We start from the raw sequence: 18,735 nt of genomic DNA, 5'->3' as shown, positions 1-18,735 counted from the left end.
ATCTTATACTCTGTTTACAAGAAAGGAGATCAGGAATGAAAAGTGCACACTGTTACAGTAATCATTCAACACCAACGACAGCAAGCACTAGCTGAGGATCAACTAGCATAATTCTACATGGTAAAATCTAGATCTCTTAACAGATGGACATTATCAAATATTATACAGATATTAAAGCTTTTATTTGAATTCAAAGCTGTAATATTACCAGAATTTAAATTTCAGACTGGTAGAGCCTGTGGACGTTTTAAGAAAAAGCCAGGTGAACAAAAGAAACACAGCAGGGGAAAAAAAAAAAAAAAAAAGAGTAAAACTGAAAATCCCTGAGACATGGGAATCAGTCACAGCAGTAACATTATTTGAAAACTGCATCATACGCAAAAAAATAATAAATCATATTTTTTAGTTTGACATCTCAATATAAAATTTTAACTTTCTACTGAGAACTAACCTAAGTACTGTTACCCCAACGGTGTAACAATGTGATTTCATTTCCACAGTTTAGAATAATATCCAACAGTTAAAAGTAAACAAGATTCAGTGCTTATTTAGTACAGCCTCCAACACATCCCATCTCCAACTTGAATACAGCACAGCTGGAAACCTCTACCTGTTTTAGAACAGTCCATTTATCTAGTCCAGCTAAACCCTATGCAGTCTCTTTTTTAAAAGCTTTACCATCCTGTTCCTGATGTATTTTTCTTGAGTGATAAAATGTAATTGTGTGATTTTCAACATAACTGCTGCCAAGGTTTAAATAATTCTACCCAAGTCTCCTACATTCCATCCAAAACTAAAATTTTCTTATTGTAACCCAAAGGCAAAAAGTGCATTACAAAGCTCAAAATTCCTCATGAAGTATTAACATTCGCCTTTCCAAGTCTTTTTCAAAGAAAAGGACACTACATTCAAATTTAATTATGTGTAAGTTAATTATACCTTTGCTTATTTCTTCACACAAAATAGCCCCCAGGTTTTTATTATACACAAACTTAAAATAAGTAATAGATAATATATATATGAAATATTGGACACAAACTCAAAATTCAACTCTTCTCCCCAGAATTAGATGTTGGTTTGTGTTTTTTTTAAGGAGTTAAAGAAATTATCTACCCAAATTCTAAAGTTACACTGATTTTCAGAAAGCTAATGCCAGTTCTGCTCATATTTTATTGGCTTTTTTAAATCCATGTAGTAAAACTGTGATTTTAAGATACATGATAACCCTATAAACGCTGGAAACCAAAACTTCTACATGTGAATCTTGAGGAGGGGGAAAAAAAAAAGCCCATCTCCATGCCCCAAAGCAGCTAAAAATTACATTACAAAGGCATGTTCCAAGACCTACAGAGTAAACAGGAAGATCTGAATGTCTTAATAATCAAATTGATACCAATCAGCCTAATAGATTTGATGAGATTATTAATGGCATGACAACAATGATGCAAAAAGACATAGACTGTTCAGGAATGGCAGGCAGAAAAGACAGGAGAAGATATTTATTCATAAAATAAAGTTGAACAAGTTTTATTTTCTACCACAATGTAGTAGAAAACAGAGATAATTAAAGTTCTGAAATGATAAAGGAGGAAAAGGGATGGCATAGAGAAACAACATGGAAATCACACAGAAGAGGGTACATATCTACTGTAAATTGAAGCTTACAGATCAGAAAGAAAAAAATAAACATACTAACACTTTAAACTTAGAGATTTAAAAACTGACCAAAAAAAAAATCTACACTTTTTCTTAAAGGAGTAGAAAATGCAGAAGAAAATCAAATATTTCTTCTTCCACATAAGCAAAAGGAGCTAATAGTTTCTAAAATTAATTACAAAAATCTGACAAGGTTGGGTCCACCAGTGGGTTTTAAACATAATGGTACAGATGTAACCTCCAGCTTGTGGGGGAAAATCATCAGTGAAATGCCAAATTTAGAAACAAGGATGAGACCATTTGCCATTCTTCCATTTTTGCCAAAATATTTACTATTGGCAACTGCTAATAAGACATTGAACTTGCTTGATCATCGGTTGACTCATTATGGCATTTCTTATTACAGGGATGCATAAGAAAATAATCCAAAAACCACTTGCTGTCAATAAGTATCTCTCAGGAAAAGAATACTCCAGTGACCTGTACTGGACAAACTATTCATACAAAGTGACAAAAAAAAGAAGGACGTTAGTGAGTACTAAAGCTTGCAAGACAGTTTTCCTCCATCTCCATTTCCAGCAGTCACTCTGATCTTAAAGAAGTTTAATTAATTCCTCAAATAATTCACCTGCCAGATACACTTTTGGTATCATCTTACTTTCTAAGGGAGCAAAAACACCTATGTAGAACATGATGTATGGAGAAAAATAACATGTAAGAAAGCTCAACTGTTACATATTCCTTATTTATTTTAATATACTGTCTCTTCATTGTTAACTGTAGTTTTTACACTTAAGTTGCAACTTCTTTTCACAGAATGTTCTGGAAGCATGTAATGACTAAAACAAAAGACACTGAAACAATGACTACACATATAAGCATAGAAAAACTATCATTTGGAAAAAAAACTGTGGAAAAACAACATTTAAAAACTAATTTTGATATAAACTTTAAGTATACAGTATACATTGCAAAAATACATTTAATAAATGGCTTGCAACCTGTAATATGCCACTAGATGGCAAGTTTGGACAGAAATTAGCTAACTTTTTAAATTCATGGTATGTTTGAAAATTGCAATAGGAAAGAAACAATTATCAAAAAAAAGAGTGAAGGGAGAGAACAAAATACGGAAGAGTTCAATAAGCTCCTGATCTTCTGTATAGAGCACATTTAGTATTAGTCAACAGGGCTGAATGGCTTTTAGGTTTGTTTCTGCATCTGTCACACAAAAAGATAATCAACTCTTATGCATTTACTGCTCACAGACAGGGAAGAACTTGTTTCAGATTTGGTCACCGACAGCAGCATTGGCTGTAGCAATTGTCAGAACCCAAGATGTGCAGGAAGGCTGAGACGGGAAGCAGCAGAGTTTGGTCTTGGGAAAGCAGATTTCAGCTTATGCAAGGAATTGCTAGCTAGGATTCCTTGGAAAGCAACCACAAAGGGGTTAAAGGTACAACACATCTATAGGAAGAGGATGAGGAAGCTGGGTTCATTCAGTTTGGCAAAGAAAAGACTAAGGGGTGATTTAATAACAATCTGTAACTACTTAAGAGAGTTAAAAGAGTGACTTAGCCAAATGCTTCTCAGTAGTGCCAGATAATATAATAAACCATGAACAGCCATAAACTGCAGCTTGAGAGGCTCAGGCTGGACATCATGAAAAAAAAAATAATCACTACAATGGTACAACAGCACTGGAACAGGTTATACAGACAGGTTGTAGCACACACCCCTGGAGGTTTTCAAGATTAAACCAAAGGGCATGGCTGACCTGACTTAGTGTTAGTAACTGCCCTGCTTCAAGCAGACAGCTGGATAGAAGGACTTCCAATAGTCTTTTCACCACGGTGAAGTGGAGATGGATCTGGCAGTGTTTGGCACACAGAAAAGGGCAATCAATCTCAGGGAATTAAAAAAAAAAAAACAAACCTCTGCATTTTGCCCAATTTTTATCAATTGCTACATCCAACCCAAGTTGCTATATGAGGGCATTACTCAATGCACCAGCAGTTTTGGCACTATCTCCAGAGACATGGAAAACGAATGCAGATTTGATTTTATAGATACACCTACTAATAGTATTTCAGTCAGTTTGCCAGGATCTGCTACCAATCTGCCTGCCATACAATGCCATGTACCACAAATTTCCACTTTATAAAGTGTACAGTGCTTACCACACCCACCTTCCAGATTAATGCACAGTGTTCTGAAAAGTACAATCTAAATCTAAAATATCATCCAAGTTACTTAAAAACATTCAACTGAAACATGTCAATTTGTTCACTTATTGATCCTGTAGCCCAAAAAGAATGCTATATATAATACTGCTGGAAACAGGTATCCAAGGACAAGCTTCTATACTTGAGTTCCCCTAAAAGACAGACATCTCACTTCTGTGCTAATGTAAGGGTGGTATAGAATAGGGGCAGGAATCAGACAAGCACGCTAAGAAGAAGTAGTGACAGTGGTATATGGGTTGGAAACAACAACCTCAAAGAGTCTGAGTGGCCTGTATTGCTTTTTTTATCACCTCCTGCTTCATCCCTTCAGATCAATACAATATGGTTCTCATGTTTAAAGAAAAAAAAAAGCTAAAATTACTGATTTATATGCTCTTCACATTTCTCCATAGCAATGTCTCAAATTTAGAAGTCCAGAATAGTCAGACGACTGAGTTACAAGAAGCTATTCCATGTCCAGGAAATATTACAACATCCTCAGGAATAAAGCTCTTCATTGTGGAATTACACACTCTTGACTATTCACTGAGGTCTTGCAGTTTTGGTTTGCCACACCATTCTCTATAATTTGTTGTCAGCCTAAACAGAACTTTCTACCTCATTTTAAAATAAAAGCAAATCCTGTATTTTAAATCAGTTCTTTCTGTAGCTTACCACAGCCTTGTGTTTTAATAGTGCAGAAGCATGCAAACAAGCACAAAAGTTCTTAACAGAAATACAGCAAATATATTTTAAAAGTTAATCTTGTACAATTTCCCCATGCTTGAATTTAAAACTACTACTAGCAGGTAATAAAATAGGGACAGAGTAGAAATTAAAGTTTTTGCTTACCTGTAATACATGGGTAAGCCTCTCCAAACAAAAAAATGCCACATAAGAGACAAGATGTATTTGAGTTAACACTGACTTTGTCTTTTAAGGTAAATTTCAGTCATCTGAAATGTAAGCAGAAGCCTTACCTCATCAGAAGAGAGAAGGTAAATAGGTGTTAACGTAGGAATTTCACTTAATTCACAACTCAGGCCAAGTGATACCAGGATCTCCTTGAGAACTTCATATCTCTTGGTATTGCTTATCTTAAGCAAATTAAAATCCTCTTCAGTTTGGACATCCATAGAATTGATATCCAATTCCAAGTGTGCCTGGAAGGATATGTGCAAAAGGAATAAGAAAAAAATTATTACATGTTTTAGCATGGGAGAGAGAGATAAGCACAACAGTTCCAAAAGTAGCTTTGTCCTAACTGTGGTTGCTGAACTATCCAGTGTTATAAGTACAGTTTAAGAGTTTCTCATGTCTTCATCATATATACAAGTAGGACTTTATCATGCTAATTAACTGGGGAATACCTATATGTTTATAGTTTCTGATTCAGGGATCGCAGTTGCCACTAAACTACAATTTTCTCTAAAATCTATGCAAAATATCCGTTCTTAATAAATTGGTCTTCTCCTGGAGAACTTGGTCAAACTTCTATTCATTAAGTTAAACTTCTCCTTCTGCTTTTCATGTCTGCTAGCAACCTAGAACCAACAGCAATATTGGTCAATTTCTGGCTTGTATAAGAGCAGAACTACATTAACAATGGAAGAGCTTTATCAGAGGTTGCATAAGATATGTAGAACACAGGCTGAGCAAATCCCTACTGTGTCACATGAACGAAGTTGTAATCAGTGTAGATACATAAATGCTTCTGTCTGAAAGAGAACTAAGAACCCTAGAATACTACTTTGTAGAGAATCACTTCTCAGGGCTGAAGCAGATGCTTAAAAGCAGAAATGCAGTGCAGAAGGAAAAAAAAAAATCCCTTCTAGACCTCTTCATTTGTCTTGTGGGGTTTTTTGTGGCTTTTTGTTTGTTTTGGTTTTCATATAAATGTTCCAAGATATTTAGAAGCCTTTGTATGCTACTATGTGCACATTCATATTGTGATGAAAATCACAAGCTATTATCTTTGTTCATTTCTCCAATTTTGCACATTTTAATGATGTTCTTCATCTTTCATGTAGGTTTGACTATTGAAATTCAAGGAAATACACTGAAAAGGCGAGGGGGAGAAACAGAAGAGTACAGAAAAAAGGGAAACAACAAGTCAGTGACAGAATATTTAATGGCTGATGTCATCGTCAGTCCCCTAAGGAGAAAACAATAAGACTTTTCAAATCCAGACTGGAAGTCATTTAAAATTATAAAATGACACACTAATCCTTTTAATCTGACTTTTGAAGCTATACTGTAATGCCTTTTTTCTGGGGAAAACCTCTGCAGTATTAAGTTTTACTGCAGCAGAAGTGTGAATTTAAATGGTACAGCAAAGCAGGTTTTACCATGGAACTTGCAGAAATGGAGAGCAACAGTATCTAATCAATTTTCTAGTACAAGCATACAACACACGGGTGGCAAAGCTATACAGAAAGCTATAAATATGCTACTATGTATAAAAGTTTCCAAAAAGCTAGACGATTCAATCCAATAAATTTAAGAGAGGAAAACACTTCTAAGAAACCTGATGAATATTTCTGAATTATGTAATTGCTAGAGGAGTATATGCTACCTGCGGTTAAATCTGAGTGCTCTGGGCTTCCGAGAAAGTTCTCCTATAACTAAAATATTGGTAAAAATAGATCCTAGAATCTTTCATAAAGTTTGTTCAGCTGTGTCTCCATTATATTCCTCACCTTCTTAAATACTGGTAAATAAATATTCCTCTGCCTTTCTTCATGTGCTGCTTGAAAGCAGACAGAATAAGGGAAGCAATATAATTGTGGAAGCCATGCTAAAAAACATAATGTTTACCTCTACTCCTACCGAGGCTAACTCAAAATGTGTACATTGCCTTCAGGTTCACTATAAAAGATTTACTAAGAAATGGCTAAAGTCTCTCTAGACTTAATTGCCCAGGTTATACACCTAGGTACACACATACTTCTAGGGCACAGACTTAATTTATAAACTTAATGGTATCTCTTAGCCAGATACCTGTGAATATATAAATAATCAGCTCCAAAATTTACCTTAACAGACTCATGGAAGCTTCCCCACCCATTACCCAAGACAACAGAGAGTAACAATAATAAAAAAAGATTATGAACACTCAAACTTAACTGTTATCCAACTTTTTGAGGGAGTGTGGGCTTTGTTTGGTTGTTGGGTTTTGGCTTTTATTAAACAAAGACCACAATATTATAACACTGGAGAGGTACATATTTGCTAGGATATTATTATTATTAAGTGGAATTAATAAGATTTTGACTCATTCTATACTCCCCCACTTCTGTCCCTCAGGTGCTCTGAGCTAGTTGTTAGGTGCAGAATGTTAAACACTTAAAAGGTTAAAGCATGAGGGAAGAATCGGTAAACAAAAGCAAGTTTCCAGGAGACCAGATTATCTCCCTGCCCACCTCCTCCCCCCCCCCCAAAAAAAACCAATTAGGAGTGTATATTACTGACTGAAAACATGTTAACTTTTAGAAAACAAAAAACCAAGTTTTTAAATTTTAATTTTGATTGTAAGTAGAAAAAAAAATGCATTCCAGTTGAATAAAGGCTTTTCTAAATGACAGAACAGCAAGGCCAACATCATGAACCTAACAGCCATCCAGAAATTAGCCTTAATCAAAACACTGCTAAAGAAACCATGAAATGGTTTGCTTCATTCACAACACTAAGAAACAAACAGCATATAACTGAGGAAACAGTAGTGGTACTAGCAAAAAAAGAACCAACAGACCTAAATCAACAACAGCACTTCAATGCAGTCAGAGACTAACCTTTATTGTGCAGTAACTCGCTCGAGCAACAATTGTATAGCAACTTTTCCTAGACAACACATGCAACAAGTAATAGAGGCTGGGACTCTCATTCAATAGTCAGATTTCTAAAAGTGCTGACTACCTTAATCTTAAACCTTAAAAGACGTCTTTCAGGTTTCTTGCAAGGTTTATTTTACATCCTCTCCTGACTCTGTTCCACTATAGTTCATATTTTAGTAAAGATGTCTCTTTCTTATCTTGTCATTATAAGCTTTCACCTTGAGTCCACCAACAACTCTGGTCTTCCTGTTCCCACCTCCCAAAATCTGCAAAATGCACAGTTGCATCACCACAAAACTTGTAGCAGGCAGAAAAGGATAGCTCTGCTCTTGAAGACGCTTGCTTACTATGCAAGTCTGCTCTCTACCACTCACTGTAATTTTGTGTGATATACATGTGCATGCCTACACGGTGAAAACACACAAGTGGAACTGCAGTGACAGTTCTCTACCATTCCTTAAGCTTTTTGAGGATCAAGGGAAAATCTTTCTGCATTTGGAATCCTTGTACCCAGACATCAATCTATACCTCCCCTTGACAAGCATGCCGAAGAGCAAGCAATGGGAACAAGTGAAATTTTTTAGCATACCACAACATCATGTAGCAAGGAGAAAATTAATGCTTCTGCATACACAGTACCTGAGAAAGAATGGCTTCTCCTCCACTGTCTCCGTAAGTCAGATGAACAATAACTATATCTTTATCAGCATTATTTAATCGACTCAATGTCTTCACTTTGCTGGTATCTTCCTTCATCACTTCCTCAAAAATACAGCCACTGACCAAAAGATTTAACTTTATTTCAGTGCTGTCTGCTTTAGAGACCACTAGTTCACGAACAGTCTTCTTCAGTTTGTTCTTTTTCTTTATTTGTATGCCGTCAAATGTAAAAGATGAAGAAAACCCTAGAATCTTTCCACCTGTAGATAAAAACTTCATAAATTGTTTGTGGTTCTCCTCAGAAATAGGCTCCTCTGTGGCAATGATCAACAGCAGTGAATTATCAATCCATGGATCTTTCAGAACTTGTTCCTCACGGAGCTGGTAGATGGTGTAGCTGTCTACATCAATGCATTCCTGAAGGATTGATTTTACCTGCTCAAATTCCGCTTTTGCCGTTTCAGAACCAAGATAAATCAATATATTAGGGGGCTTCCCAGTAAGGTTTACTCCCTTTATTCCTCTTGCTAGAGAGTCATCATTCTTCGCTTCCAGTTTGCTATCATCAGAAAGTTCTGGAATGTTTTCTGCAGAGGCAAATCTGACCGATTCAATAGTACTGTTTTCAAGTTGCAAGCACTCACGACAACTGGAAAGATGCAAGTGATGATGATCTCCAGAACCTATCTCCTTGTCAGATAGACTGTTGGATTCATCTTCATGCTCATTTTCTTTCTCTAGCTTGAGTTTCTCCCCTTCATCTTGTCCTGCAGGCTTAGCTACTCCTAAACCTGATTTAGCAGTAGTCCCAAAAGTAGCAGTAGGAGTTATTTCATCCATTTTCTTACTGCTTACACTTTGCTCTTTTACAGATGGTGCCACCTGTGCCAATTCCTTCAGGGTAGATTCCTGTAAATGGACAGCTGGAATAGTTAAAGAACAAGAAAAAAGGGGTTATCGAAGCAGTATTGAAAAAGATACAAATATCACTATCATAGTGGGATTCCGATTAAATTTCAGTATAAAACATCTATAATAACAAGAATTTAAGAATGTGTTTGACACACCAACTCAAACCACAAACTCATAATAAATTTGCACTCATAACACAAGTAATTTACTCTAATGATTCTCTGCTTCAGGAAAGTTTGACTGAGAGCACATTCGATGTTTACGGGGCACATTTAAACAAACTAACATTTATTGTGAGTGCAAAAGTTATTTCCACAAAAGTAAAACATGACAGGTACTGTACATAATGCAGGTATGTTCTTAACAGAACAGTAGTCTACGGATGAGAAGGTGAGAAAGTTCTTATAAATGCATCACCATGTCAGCTTATTTTGCTTGTCTTTCTGTCCCCAGAAAAGGACAAAATGAAGCAAGGGAAGGACCTTTGGAAAAATACTGGTCTCTTAAGGAGGGCAAGGTGGAAAATTGCTTGCTGCTATTTTGCAACAAACTATTTTGAAATAAGCTAATAAAGTGATGATATTGGGTAAGATGGAGACATTGAACCATATCTCTTGCATTGCTGAATCCTGCAGATAAAAGTTTGGCACAAGTTAGAGGGAGTAAAAAAAAATCTGAACTGCTTCCAGTCCACAGAAATACCCATTTGTAGCAACACTTGGGAGCTAACAATCCAAGAGAAAAGCAGCAAATAGGAAGAATTGTTAAACCTTCCTGTTTCTTCCCCTGAAAAGAATGGAAACGCAAAGATAAAAATATTTTGGCAACTACAAGAGAGAAAAGAAGAGCAAAGAAGATAATTGTCAGCATGAAACTTGCAGAGCAAACTAAATAAGAAAGGAGATAAAAAAATACTCAAAGTAATTTTTTTTCAGCTGCTGAGCCATGAAAATATTTCAAATCAAAGCCTGCAAAATTTTACTGAATCTCTCTCCACTTCCACAAGGCAAAATAAACTTACTATGTTTTTGTTTCTCATTTCTCAAAGAAATTCAGTGAGAAGCTTGATTAACAAAATAGTCAACTGGTACACAATACACCAGATGCAAGTTCAGCCCCTTTCTTCACTCAACAACACTTGCATTCCCTTGAAACTACATCCCCTTTGCCTTTGGAGCAGAAATTTCAAGCAGAAATTTTTTTGACATCCTAACATAACTTCACAGCTACCAGTCTATATGCTATTCCATCAACAGCCTCCATCAGCCTGTTCTCCTGAGCAGTTTTAGCATGCACACACTACCTGAAGCAAAATGAGCCAGAAAACATTCTGAAAAGTAAATCACTCTCAGGGCACTCTCCAAGCTTGCATCCCCTTCTTGTGTAAATATTTTTGCAGAACAGCACCAAGGGACAGAATTTCACATCAGACAAATTTGTGAGCATATTCCTACCCTTTTGCACCCTAGCTAACTGTACTCCATTTTGCCATTCCCTGGCTTCTGTGAATACACTTATGACTTACATAAAAGACCAAATAAATGAAGAAAAAACCCGCCACCAAACACAAACAAGCCAAAACAAACAAAAAAATTAACCCCTTTTTTTTGGTGCGGGGGAGGGAGAAAGACAGGGAGGAATTTTTTTGTAGGCCAAATGATTATTTTATTATTCTAGGTGACCCCCCAGTTTTATCAACATAGCTTAGAAGATGCAGATAGGCAGGAAGAAATGAGACTGTTGATGAACACACACACTCAAAAGTGTGGCTCTACTTCCCCAAGACCCCACTACTCTACAGTACCCTACAGACTGCATATTATGGCCCTTTTAGAATAGTGCTGGAAAAAAAGAAGTTCAAATCTCATGCAGGAAAAGGAGATGAAGCTTGGAATTTCCACAGCGCAAACAATTCTATTTAAGAATGGTATTATAAGTGCAATCACGACTACTTCCTTCTCTCTGTAGGATTAGCTGTGAACCTTCCTGCCTTAGTTTCAACTATTAAATTAATGAGGACACAATAGTTCGTAATTCTGATATCATTAATATCACCCCATAAAGAAATAAACCCTCCACCACAAACTCAAAATTCAACTAGCAATGACATCACCCTCCTTCCCCTGATTATCCTTCTCCCTGTTTCGAAGGCATCTATGAGCTCTTCTCTCAGTAACCTAAAGGATTAAGATGCTCAAGTAACAGCAATTGTTCTCAACCTATGTTTAGCATTGAATACACTTTCATTTAAAATCTGAAAAAACCTAGAATGACAGCAAGAAGAAAACATCGTGCCAAAATAAAAGCATGGGTTTTTACATAGTTATAAGACAATATGCACAGTCCTAAAATAACTATAAAAAACCATGTTCTACCATTAAACACAATTTGTGAAGATACTTACAAACAATCTTGTGTGGCACCATTCCATTATCCATTTGAAGCCTGTCTTCCATAAATGCTATTCCAAGGCTACTAAAATTATCTATGCTTGCTTCAGCAATTAACTTATAAGGCTCACCAGGTTTATAGGCCAATGGTGAACAATAGTCTGACCACTTCACAATCTAGAATAAAGCATACGCATGTCTTTCAGTTTGAAAAGCTTACAGAAAAATATCAAAATACCAACAGTATTATGAATTGCAAGAACTGCAAATAAAACTGCCCTTCCTTCCCGAAGGATTTTGCTATTAAAAAGTAGCAAAACAGTAGGAAGAGCCAACAGAAGGAGAGTATCAAACCAAAATGGGACAACTGGCAAAGCCAAGGACTGGAAGTAACGTTAAAGAAAGTACTTAGAAAAAAAAATAATAAAATAGTGTGTAGTTATTGGGATCATAAAACACTAAATTGGCAGAATCACTGTTAAGGCTTGTTTCTGTGATGCCTGATGTGTTTACTACATTAAGAGTATCATGAGGCAACACATCTCAGCTAGAGAAGATTTCCAGTTGACAGCTCCTTTCACACAAAAGTGCACCCTTTATGACTACAAAGGTCAATGTATGAGACTGAATACAACCAAAAAAAACCTACTGAGGAAGGGTGATGTAGCAAGCAATAACTGCAACAAGATTCAGTCCTGAGAGAGGTAAACAAAACATCAACCACACTGATTGATGAAAGCAAATTGAGAGTAGAAATACATATTTCCCAAACATGAAGGCTACAAAAGCTTCAAGTAACACACAAAATGGCAGGAGAGCATTATCACATTCTATAAATAAAACTCCATTTTTCTTTATTTCCAAGACATGTATTTTAGTACAAATTCTAAACTGAATGCTGGTAAAAGAAGCAGAAGTAAACAACTAGGGTATAATAAAAGCACACAGTTACTACCAGAAACATTAACTAAACATGGAAGATTCAAGCTGCTTATTTACATCAAAAATTCCATTTTCCAGAAAGGAAACATTATGAAAGTGATGCAGTTGGTTTTGTTTTCTTCAAGACAGTTTTTTAAAGCCAAACTACACAGAACTATCATCTTGAAGAACAAGTTTCAAGTTTAACTATGAAAGCCATAAGGTGGAAAAAAAGTGAAGAAAGTTTTGGTTTCCTTCTGAAAGGCAGGCACATGAATAAAGACTACAAAACCATATACTGACTCATAACTGAACAGGACCACTTTTAAACCTTATGTTTATAAAACAAATGTACTTAACAAAACAATAAGCAGACAATTGATAAACACAGTGATTTAAGAGTAAATTCTGAAAACAAAAACCAACCATGGCATGCAATTTCAGTAATAATCGTGTGAATGATACCACAGCCTTTATTCTTTATAGGATACACAAACCAATTGTTCTCCTATGAGGGCATTTTTAGAAACAAGGAAGCACCATCTGTTTTCATGACCTAAAAAAATAAATTAGCCTTTGCCATGTAATTTGTTCCAAATACTGGGAGACAAAGCAGATTTCAGAGTATTATATTGAAGGCAACAAAAAAAAAATTAGAAACCAGCTAATGTAGCTACTTCCTGGGTGCTCAAAGGAAACATGAAGCCAATGGAAACAGGGTCAGAAGACTTCAGCAGAAAAAGTCTGAGTTCTCAACAAGCTTTCAGTGCCTCCAGTCCTCACACTCTGAACTCCATGGACCTAATGATTTTGCCTGATTCAGCACTTCACCTGGACATCATTCCTCCAGAGGGCAAAGATTAACATGCTCCAAAAGTATGCTCTGTTCTAGAATTGAGAGGCCTCCATGGAAGGCAAAGGCACTACACATTTGATTGCAGGCACAAGTCTGGAATTGTGCCCATTCCCAATCTGTCCTCCTGTTCCTGCACTCAGGTTAGATAAGTCTATTTACCAACCACTTTGCTCTTAATGTTCACTCCAGCAGAGGACTCCTGGATCATCTCCCAGAATAAGTGGCCTGGAAAATATATGTTCCTCATCCAGGGAAACGAACAGGCCGCAAGCACCTGTGTATGTGACAGGTTTCCTTAAACTCCAAAAAGGAGCTTGAAATCTGATGCCAAAAAGCAAGGATGACAGATGGCCCTTTAGGGTGCTACACAGGGGCCATTCAGGAGGACACGTTATCAACTGGCCCCAGGTGGTGATCCTAGCTTGTGGCATAGCCTCTTTAATGGTAGGGCTCTGTCAATTTTATGGTACCCCAGCGACCAGGCCAGATGTTTTATTACTGCCTACCCAGAGATACCCAAGCATGTGTGTCTTTCCATTTCTCCTCTTTCCAGTAGGCAGTGAGGTCCATTCTGTCCTCTTCACTATGGAGAGCATACAGCACACACAACAACTGACTGCCTTAAGAAGGAACTATGACAATCTGTATGGCTTAGAAGAATTTTCATCCCTGCAAGGTAAGTTTCTCTTTGCTTTGGGTTGCAACCTTTCTCCCCCTTCAGATCTGCACCCAAGCTGAGATGTCTAGGCAGCAAGTATCCCTCATGTGACAAAAAAAGTTATAAAATCAAGAAAATTTAGGGAAGAGAGACATTCTCTCAAGTTCATAGTAAGTTTTGATAGGGTCTAGATATTATTTTTATGCATCATCTGCTTAGAGATGCTATATATTCAATATCTAAAGCTTTAGAACATCATCTTTTAAATCCGTATCTTCACATTTTCAATACAGTAGTGGAGAAGGCACTTTTTAGATTCCTAAGTATCTAGGGCATGAACATTTTGTAAGTATGCTTGCCATAAGGATTTCAGTACTAGTTTAATTTATATCTTTGGATTTCTCAAAAACATTTTGCAAGTATTAAGCATTAAAAGGCAAACACAATTTATAAAATTCTAACCAAGAAGTATTGCCATATTCCCATTGCATGTTACAGAAAATCAAAGAGATTATAAGCTTGACTTTGGCCTTAGTTCTGCAGACTGACAAAATTATTCAAACGTATAATACTTTAACTTGTACTTATAAATCACAAGGAAAGGAAGCATCCAAGAGAAACTTCTATTTCAATTACAACTTTTGACAACCACTTGGCTGGAGGCTTGAAGAACTTTTTAGAAATCTTAACATACGTTTACTTTGTGTATTCTGAGGCATGTGTTTCAGCTAGTATCAGAGACAGGATACTGAGCTAAACATATTTCTGATCTGCCTTAGTATGACAGCTCTCAAGCATTTTTTTCCTATTCAGTATATCTAACCATACATGCCTTATCCAAAGCCACAAAGGTATTCTGCAGTTCCCATCCACAGCCAGATGTGTGCTTCTAAAAAAAAAATCTCAGTAAGATGTCCATGGGTTTATTTGAAGCATAAAACAGAACTAGACTATTAACAGTGATTCATTTTAATGAAAATATTACCTTTTTTATTCCAATTAACAGTATAAACATTAAAAAAAAAATAATTAAAAAAAAAAATAAAAATCTATCTGCCATTGATTTTCTTTCCTTCAAGCATTTTAGGTTTATACCCATCCATACTACTTTCTATGGAAGAAACAAAGAGAACTACTTACCTCTTTTGAAGAGCCAGGTACTTTCTGCAAGTTATCTGTCTGAGCTGAAATGCTTTCTGTCACAAAAGCTATATGTTCTGCTTTAAGTAACTTATCAGGGTAAATAAAAGGAGAAATGAGAAGCAGACTCCATCTGTTTAAGTCATCAAGGAACTGAAAGAGACAGGAAAGAAAAGTAAATCTGTATAGCAAGGATCTGATTTAATAATTCATTCTTAAATTATCCCCAGCCTAAATTTGAATATGACCCTTCTGCCTTACATGACGGGTCTCTATCATTTTGTTTTCCCCATGAGGAAAAAAAGGGGTAAAGGTCTGAACCATTAAGCAGGAAGACATCAGAAGTAAAACCAAAAGTGCAACCCAAGCTTTTAAGCCAATTCAGACTCCAGCTTTCAGCTTTACAGGAGGAGTGCACAAGTAAGTGGGCCACAAGACCACTGTGCCATGGGCACTGTGACTGTTGTGGGCCACTGGCAACATCCCTCATTCAACCTGATCCTCCTCTCCCATTCACACTGCAGTTCACTCTGCCTCTTCCTTCCTTCCTTTCCTCTTCTCCCCTGACTACACAACCCCATGGGCCCTGATGCCTCAGGTCTGGTGGCTGAAGGGTACTGTCTGCTACTTGGCAGGGACCAAGAAAGCCGTCACAATATCCAACATGCCTGGTCAGTCCCCACAGCCCCTCTAACTGGAGGGCAATCCAGGTGGCATTTATTCTAGTTGGGTAACAATCCTCCAGGAAACACCCAGCCCCGCTGCTAAATCATATACACTGTCTCTACACCCATCTGCCAAAAGACCAACCAACCTGTGGGCCACAAGTGACCCACGAACTACATAATAGACAAGTCAAATTTTTACACCTAATTTACAGGGTTTCAGGACTTCCTCTGTAAAGCCAGCTATATTTTATGGAAAGGTACATCATCGGGACAAATACTTTAAAAAGTTGTTTGAAAAATCTTTAAAAATATTTTCAATAAAAGGAGAGGGTACTTTTTTTTTGTTTTAATATATTAAATATATTGCATTTATTTATAATATATTAAATATCATGCATTTACACCAAAATTATTTATTCTGTATGCAAATCCAAGTTTAAAGAAATAACCCATGGAAAAATTTATTCTGAATAAGGTATCCTGTTCACTTAACAGACCACTGGACAAACATTTTCTTCATCAAATTATAAAAATTGTTCCTCCTCTTGACCTCTCAAACAAGCAAATAAAGCTCAATAGCTAGAATCAGTAGATTAAAGAACAGTTTTAAGAACCTCAAAGCTTCTCAATACATAATCTGTTCCCATACCATATTACATCAACTTTTATGTAATATTGTATTAAACTTAATTTTTTTCTGCCATATTTTAGAAGTGGCAAACATTAGAAACAGGTATTTTGCTACCACTATACTACAAACATGTTTCACACACCTTCAGTGAGTTTATGTGGAACCATAACAGAATTTCCCTATAGTACACATTTAGTGTGGATCGTTCCATATCTAAAATGAAGCTGCACGATGCTAAGTCTATGGGGATAGCTTCCCAACCCAACCAGCTTCACTGTGCAAACTGCAAGCGTAACCATTGCTACCTTCCACAGGAAAGTGAACTGAACTAATGAAGCTTTATATTATCTTAAGCATCCAACTTGATTAAAGATCAAATAAAAAGCTTTACAGGTTACCATTTACAGCTTGCTGATATCTTATCTTAAGATCGCAGGCCAGAGGCAGTTATACCGACTCAAAAAGCAAGTTTTCTAGAAACCATAAAAGCATGCTAGTTAACGTTTTCCTTTTCACAGTGTTCACAGATGATGTAGAGAGTTCCACAGAGATGCGGCCTCTGTCTTTAAAGCAGCCGGGTCAGAGCCCTTATATGGCACACTACCAAAGTTCAGCGTGGCAGGCATCTTCCACAGGGATTCTGAGAGTCAAATGCAACCAGTAACTTTCAATACATATTTTTTAAGAGACAAATATATTTTGATCAACAGAGCTGACGTTATGTCAAACTACAGTTCCCTAGAGGGCTTCTCAACTCCCAATAAACACAAATAAACTGACAAGCTTATAAAGTCAGTCTGCATGCATAACATTGCAGACAGAAAAAAAATGTGCTTACTGTGCAAGGACTGGGGAGAAGCTATTTCAGAAATGGGCAGAAGTGGAGCAAAGAACAATATAAATTAGTTGAAATACGATTTACAAAACAATAATCCGGGCAAATTGGGGCAGACCTCCTCTAAACACATGGACAATCGTTTGGTTTGGGGCTTAAGATCTTTATCAAAACATGAATAAAATACTTAACTTTCCTGGGACAGACTCTGAGATTGTCACCATTGCTTTTAAGTGTGAAATAATCTGCTCATTAGACAGCAAAAAGACTGGTTTTGAACAAGCTTCATTAGCATTTCTGATCTTATTTTCACTGCACTGAAAACATCCTCTTTAGCCACTGAATATATGAAAAGCTTCTCTGCTTCTTGAGGAGTAGCACCTAGTCATCCTTATCTTTCATAAATGTGTTTCAATAACAGCCATTCAAGTCAAACCTGTGACAACTGAAATAATTTCCACAAACACACATATAAACATCAGCAAAAAGGAGTGATCAAGAAGCTTCTAGTCTAATCGAGAGGATTCAATTCTAGTCTTTAGTGACAAGTTTGGACAAATCCAACATGAATTTTGAGAATTCAGATGATTTCAGGGGGGTGCCAGAGGAGTTCCAGCCCTAAACCTGAAAGCCAGAAGCCAGCTCACTTTCAGTTTTACTCCAGGAGACGGCCAAGGGAAACGTGCTCAGACACAGTATTTTTCCACTGTCATGGGCAACCACGGCCTCCCCCCACCCTCCTCTCTCACTGTCCATTCGCAAAAAAAAGCGATTTTCACAGATGTGATTTTTTTTTTTGTGTCATTCTCCATTCTCTTGAGACAATGTTTTGTACCGGGAGAAGCATGCATGTCTCCCTAAGAAAACCTCATCTCGGGCTCCTATTACCGATTCAGCTACATTTTAAATCTCTGACACGAGTCTCGAATGCACAAACACGGTAAATATTTTTAGAGCAAAGCTTTCCACGTGTTGGAAATACGTTACTAATATGGAAATACTACCAAGTCCTCCCAGCCAAGCGCTCCCTATTGCCATAACTGCACTTACTATACATGTATACAGTAAAAAACGCCGCATATAGTAAAAAAAACACTCCTCAGCCCGCTCCCCGAGCCGACAAGGCACAGTAGTGAAAAGAGGGGTAACTAAGGACAACTCCAGCAAGATTTTCTCCGTGTGTCTTACCGAAGCCTTGCCTGTGACAGGCCTGGGAAGCGACACCCGTTACTTTTTCACCCGCACGCCCCAGCCCGCCGCTGACAAGCCAGCCCGCTGTCACACACGCCGGGAGAGAAGCCGAAACTGCAGCCCCCAAACCCCGCAACCACCGATCCCGGGACCCGCCAC

At 37.1% G+C, this 18,735-nt stretch overlaps 2 protein-coding genes across 3 annotated transcripts in view; one reads left to right on the top strand and one right to left on the bottom strand.

Moving 5' to 3' along the window:
- HLCS (holocarboxylase synthetase (biotin-(proprionyl-CoA-carboxylase (ATP-hydrolysing)) ligase)) overlaps positions 1-18,696 on the bottom strand; it is a 121,825-nt gene extending 103,129 nt beyond the window's left edge. Inside the window, exons 1-5 of one of the 2 annotated variants that reach the window (XM_014938222.1) lie at positions 18,574-18,696; positions 15,252-15,404; positions 11,691-11,853; positions 8,354-9,297; positions 4,862-5,044 (exon numbers count right to left, since the gene is read on the bottom strand). In XM_014938222.1, the coding sequence (XP_014793708.1) occupies positions 4,862-5,044; positions 8,354-9,297; positions 11,691-11,742 (1,179 nt within the window). In that variant the 5' untranslated portion in view covers positions 11,743-11,853; positions 15,252-15,404; positions 18,574-18,696. The remainder of the gene's footprint in view (positions 1-4,861; positions 5,045-8,353; positions 9,298-11,690; positions 11,854-15,251; positions 15,405-18,573) is intronic. The other variant, XM_014938223.1, reaches the window with a different exon arrangement.
- The window catches only part of RIPPLY3 (ripply transcriptional repressor 3), an 18,434-nt gene continuing 13,737 nt past the window's right edge, over positions 14,039-18,735 (top strand). The window contains exon 1 of the mRNA XM_014937997.1: positions 14,039-14,129. Within this exon, the coding sequence (XP_014793483.1) occupies positions 14,039-14,129 (91 nt within the window). The remainder of the gene's footprint in view (positions 14,130-18,735) is intronic.

This window comes from Calidris pugnax, unplaced genomic scaffold (assembly GCF_001431845.1).
Source record: "Calidris pugnax isolate Ruff unplaced genomic scaffold, ASM143184v1 scaffold25, whole genome shotgun sequence".
Classification (NCBI taxonomy): Eukaryota; Metazoa; Chordata; class Aves; order Charadriiformes; family Scolopacidae; genus Calidris; species Calidris pugnax.
The sequence above is the reverse complement of the archived record's forward strand: the minus strand, read 5'-3'. Positions and strand labels throughout refer to the sequence as shown.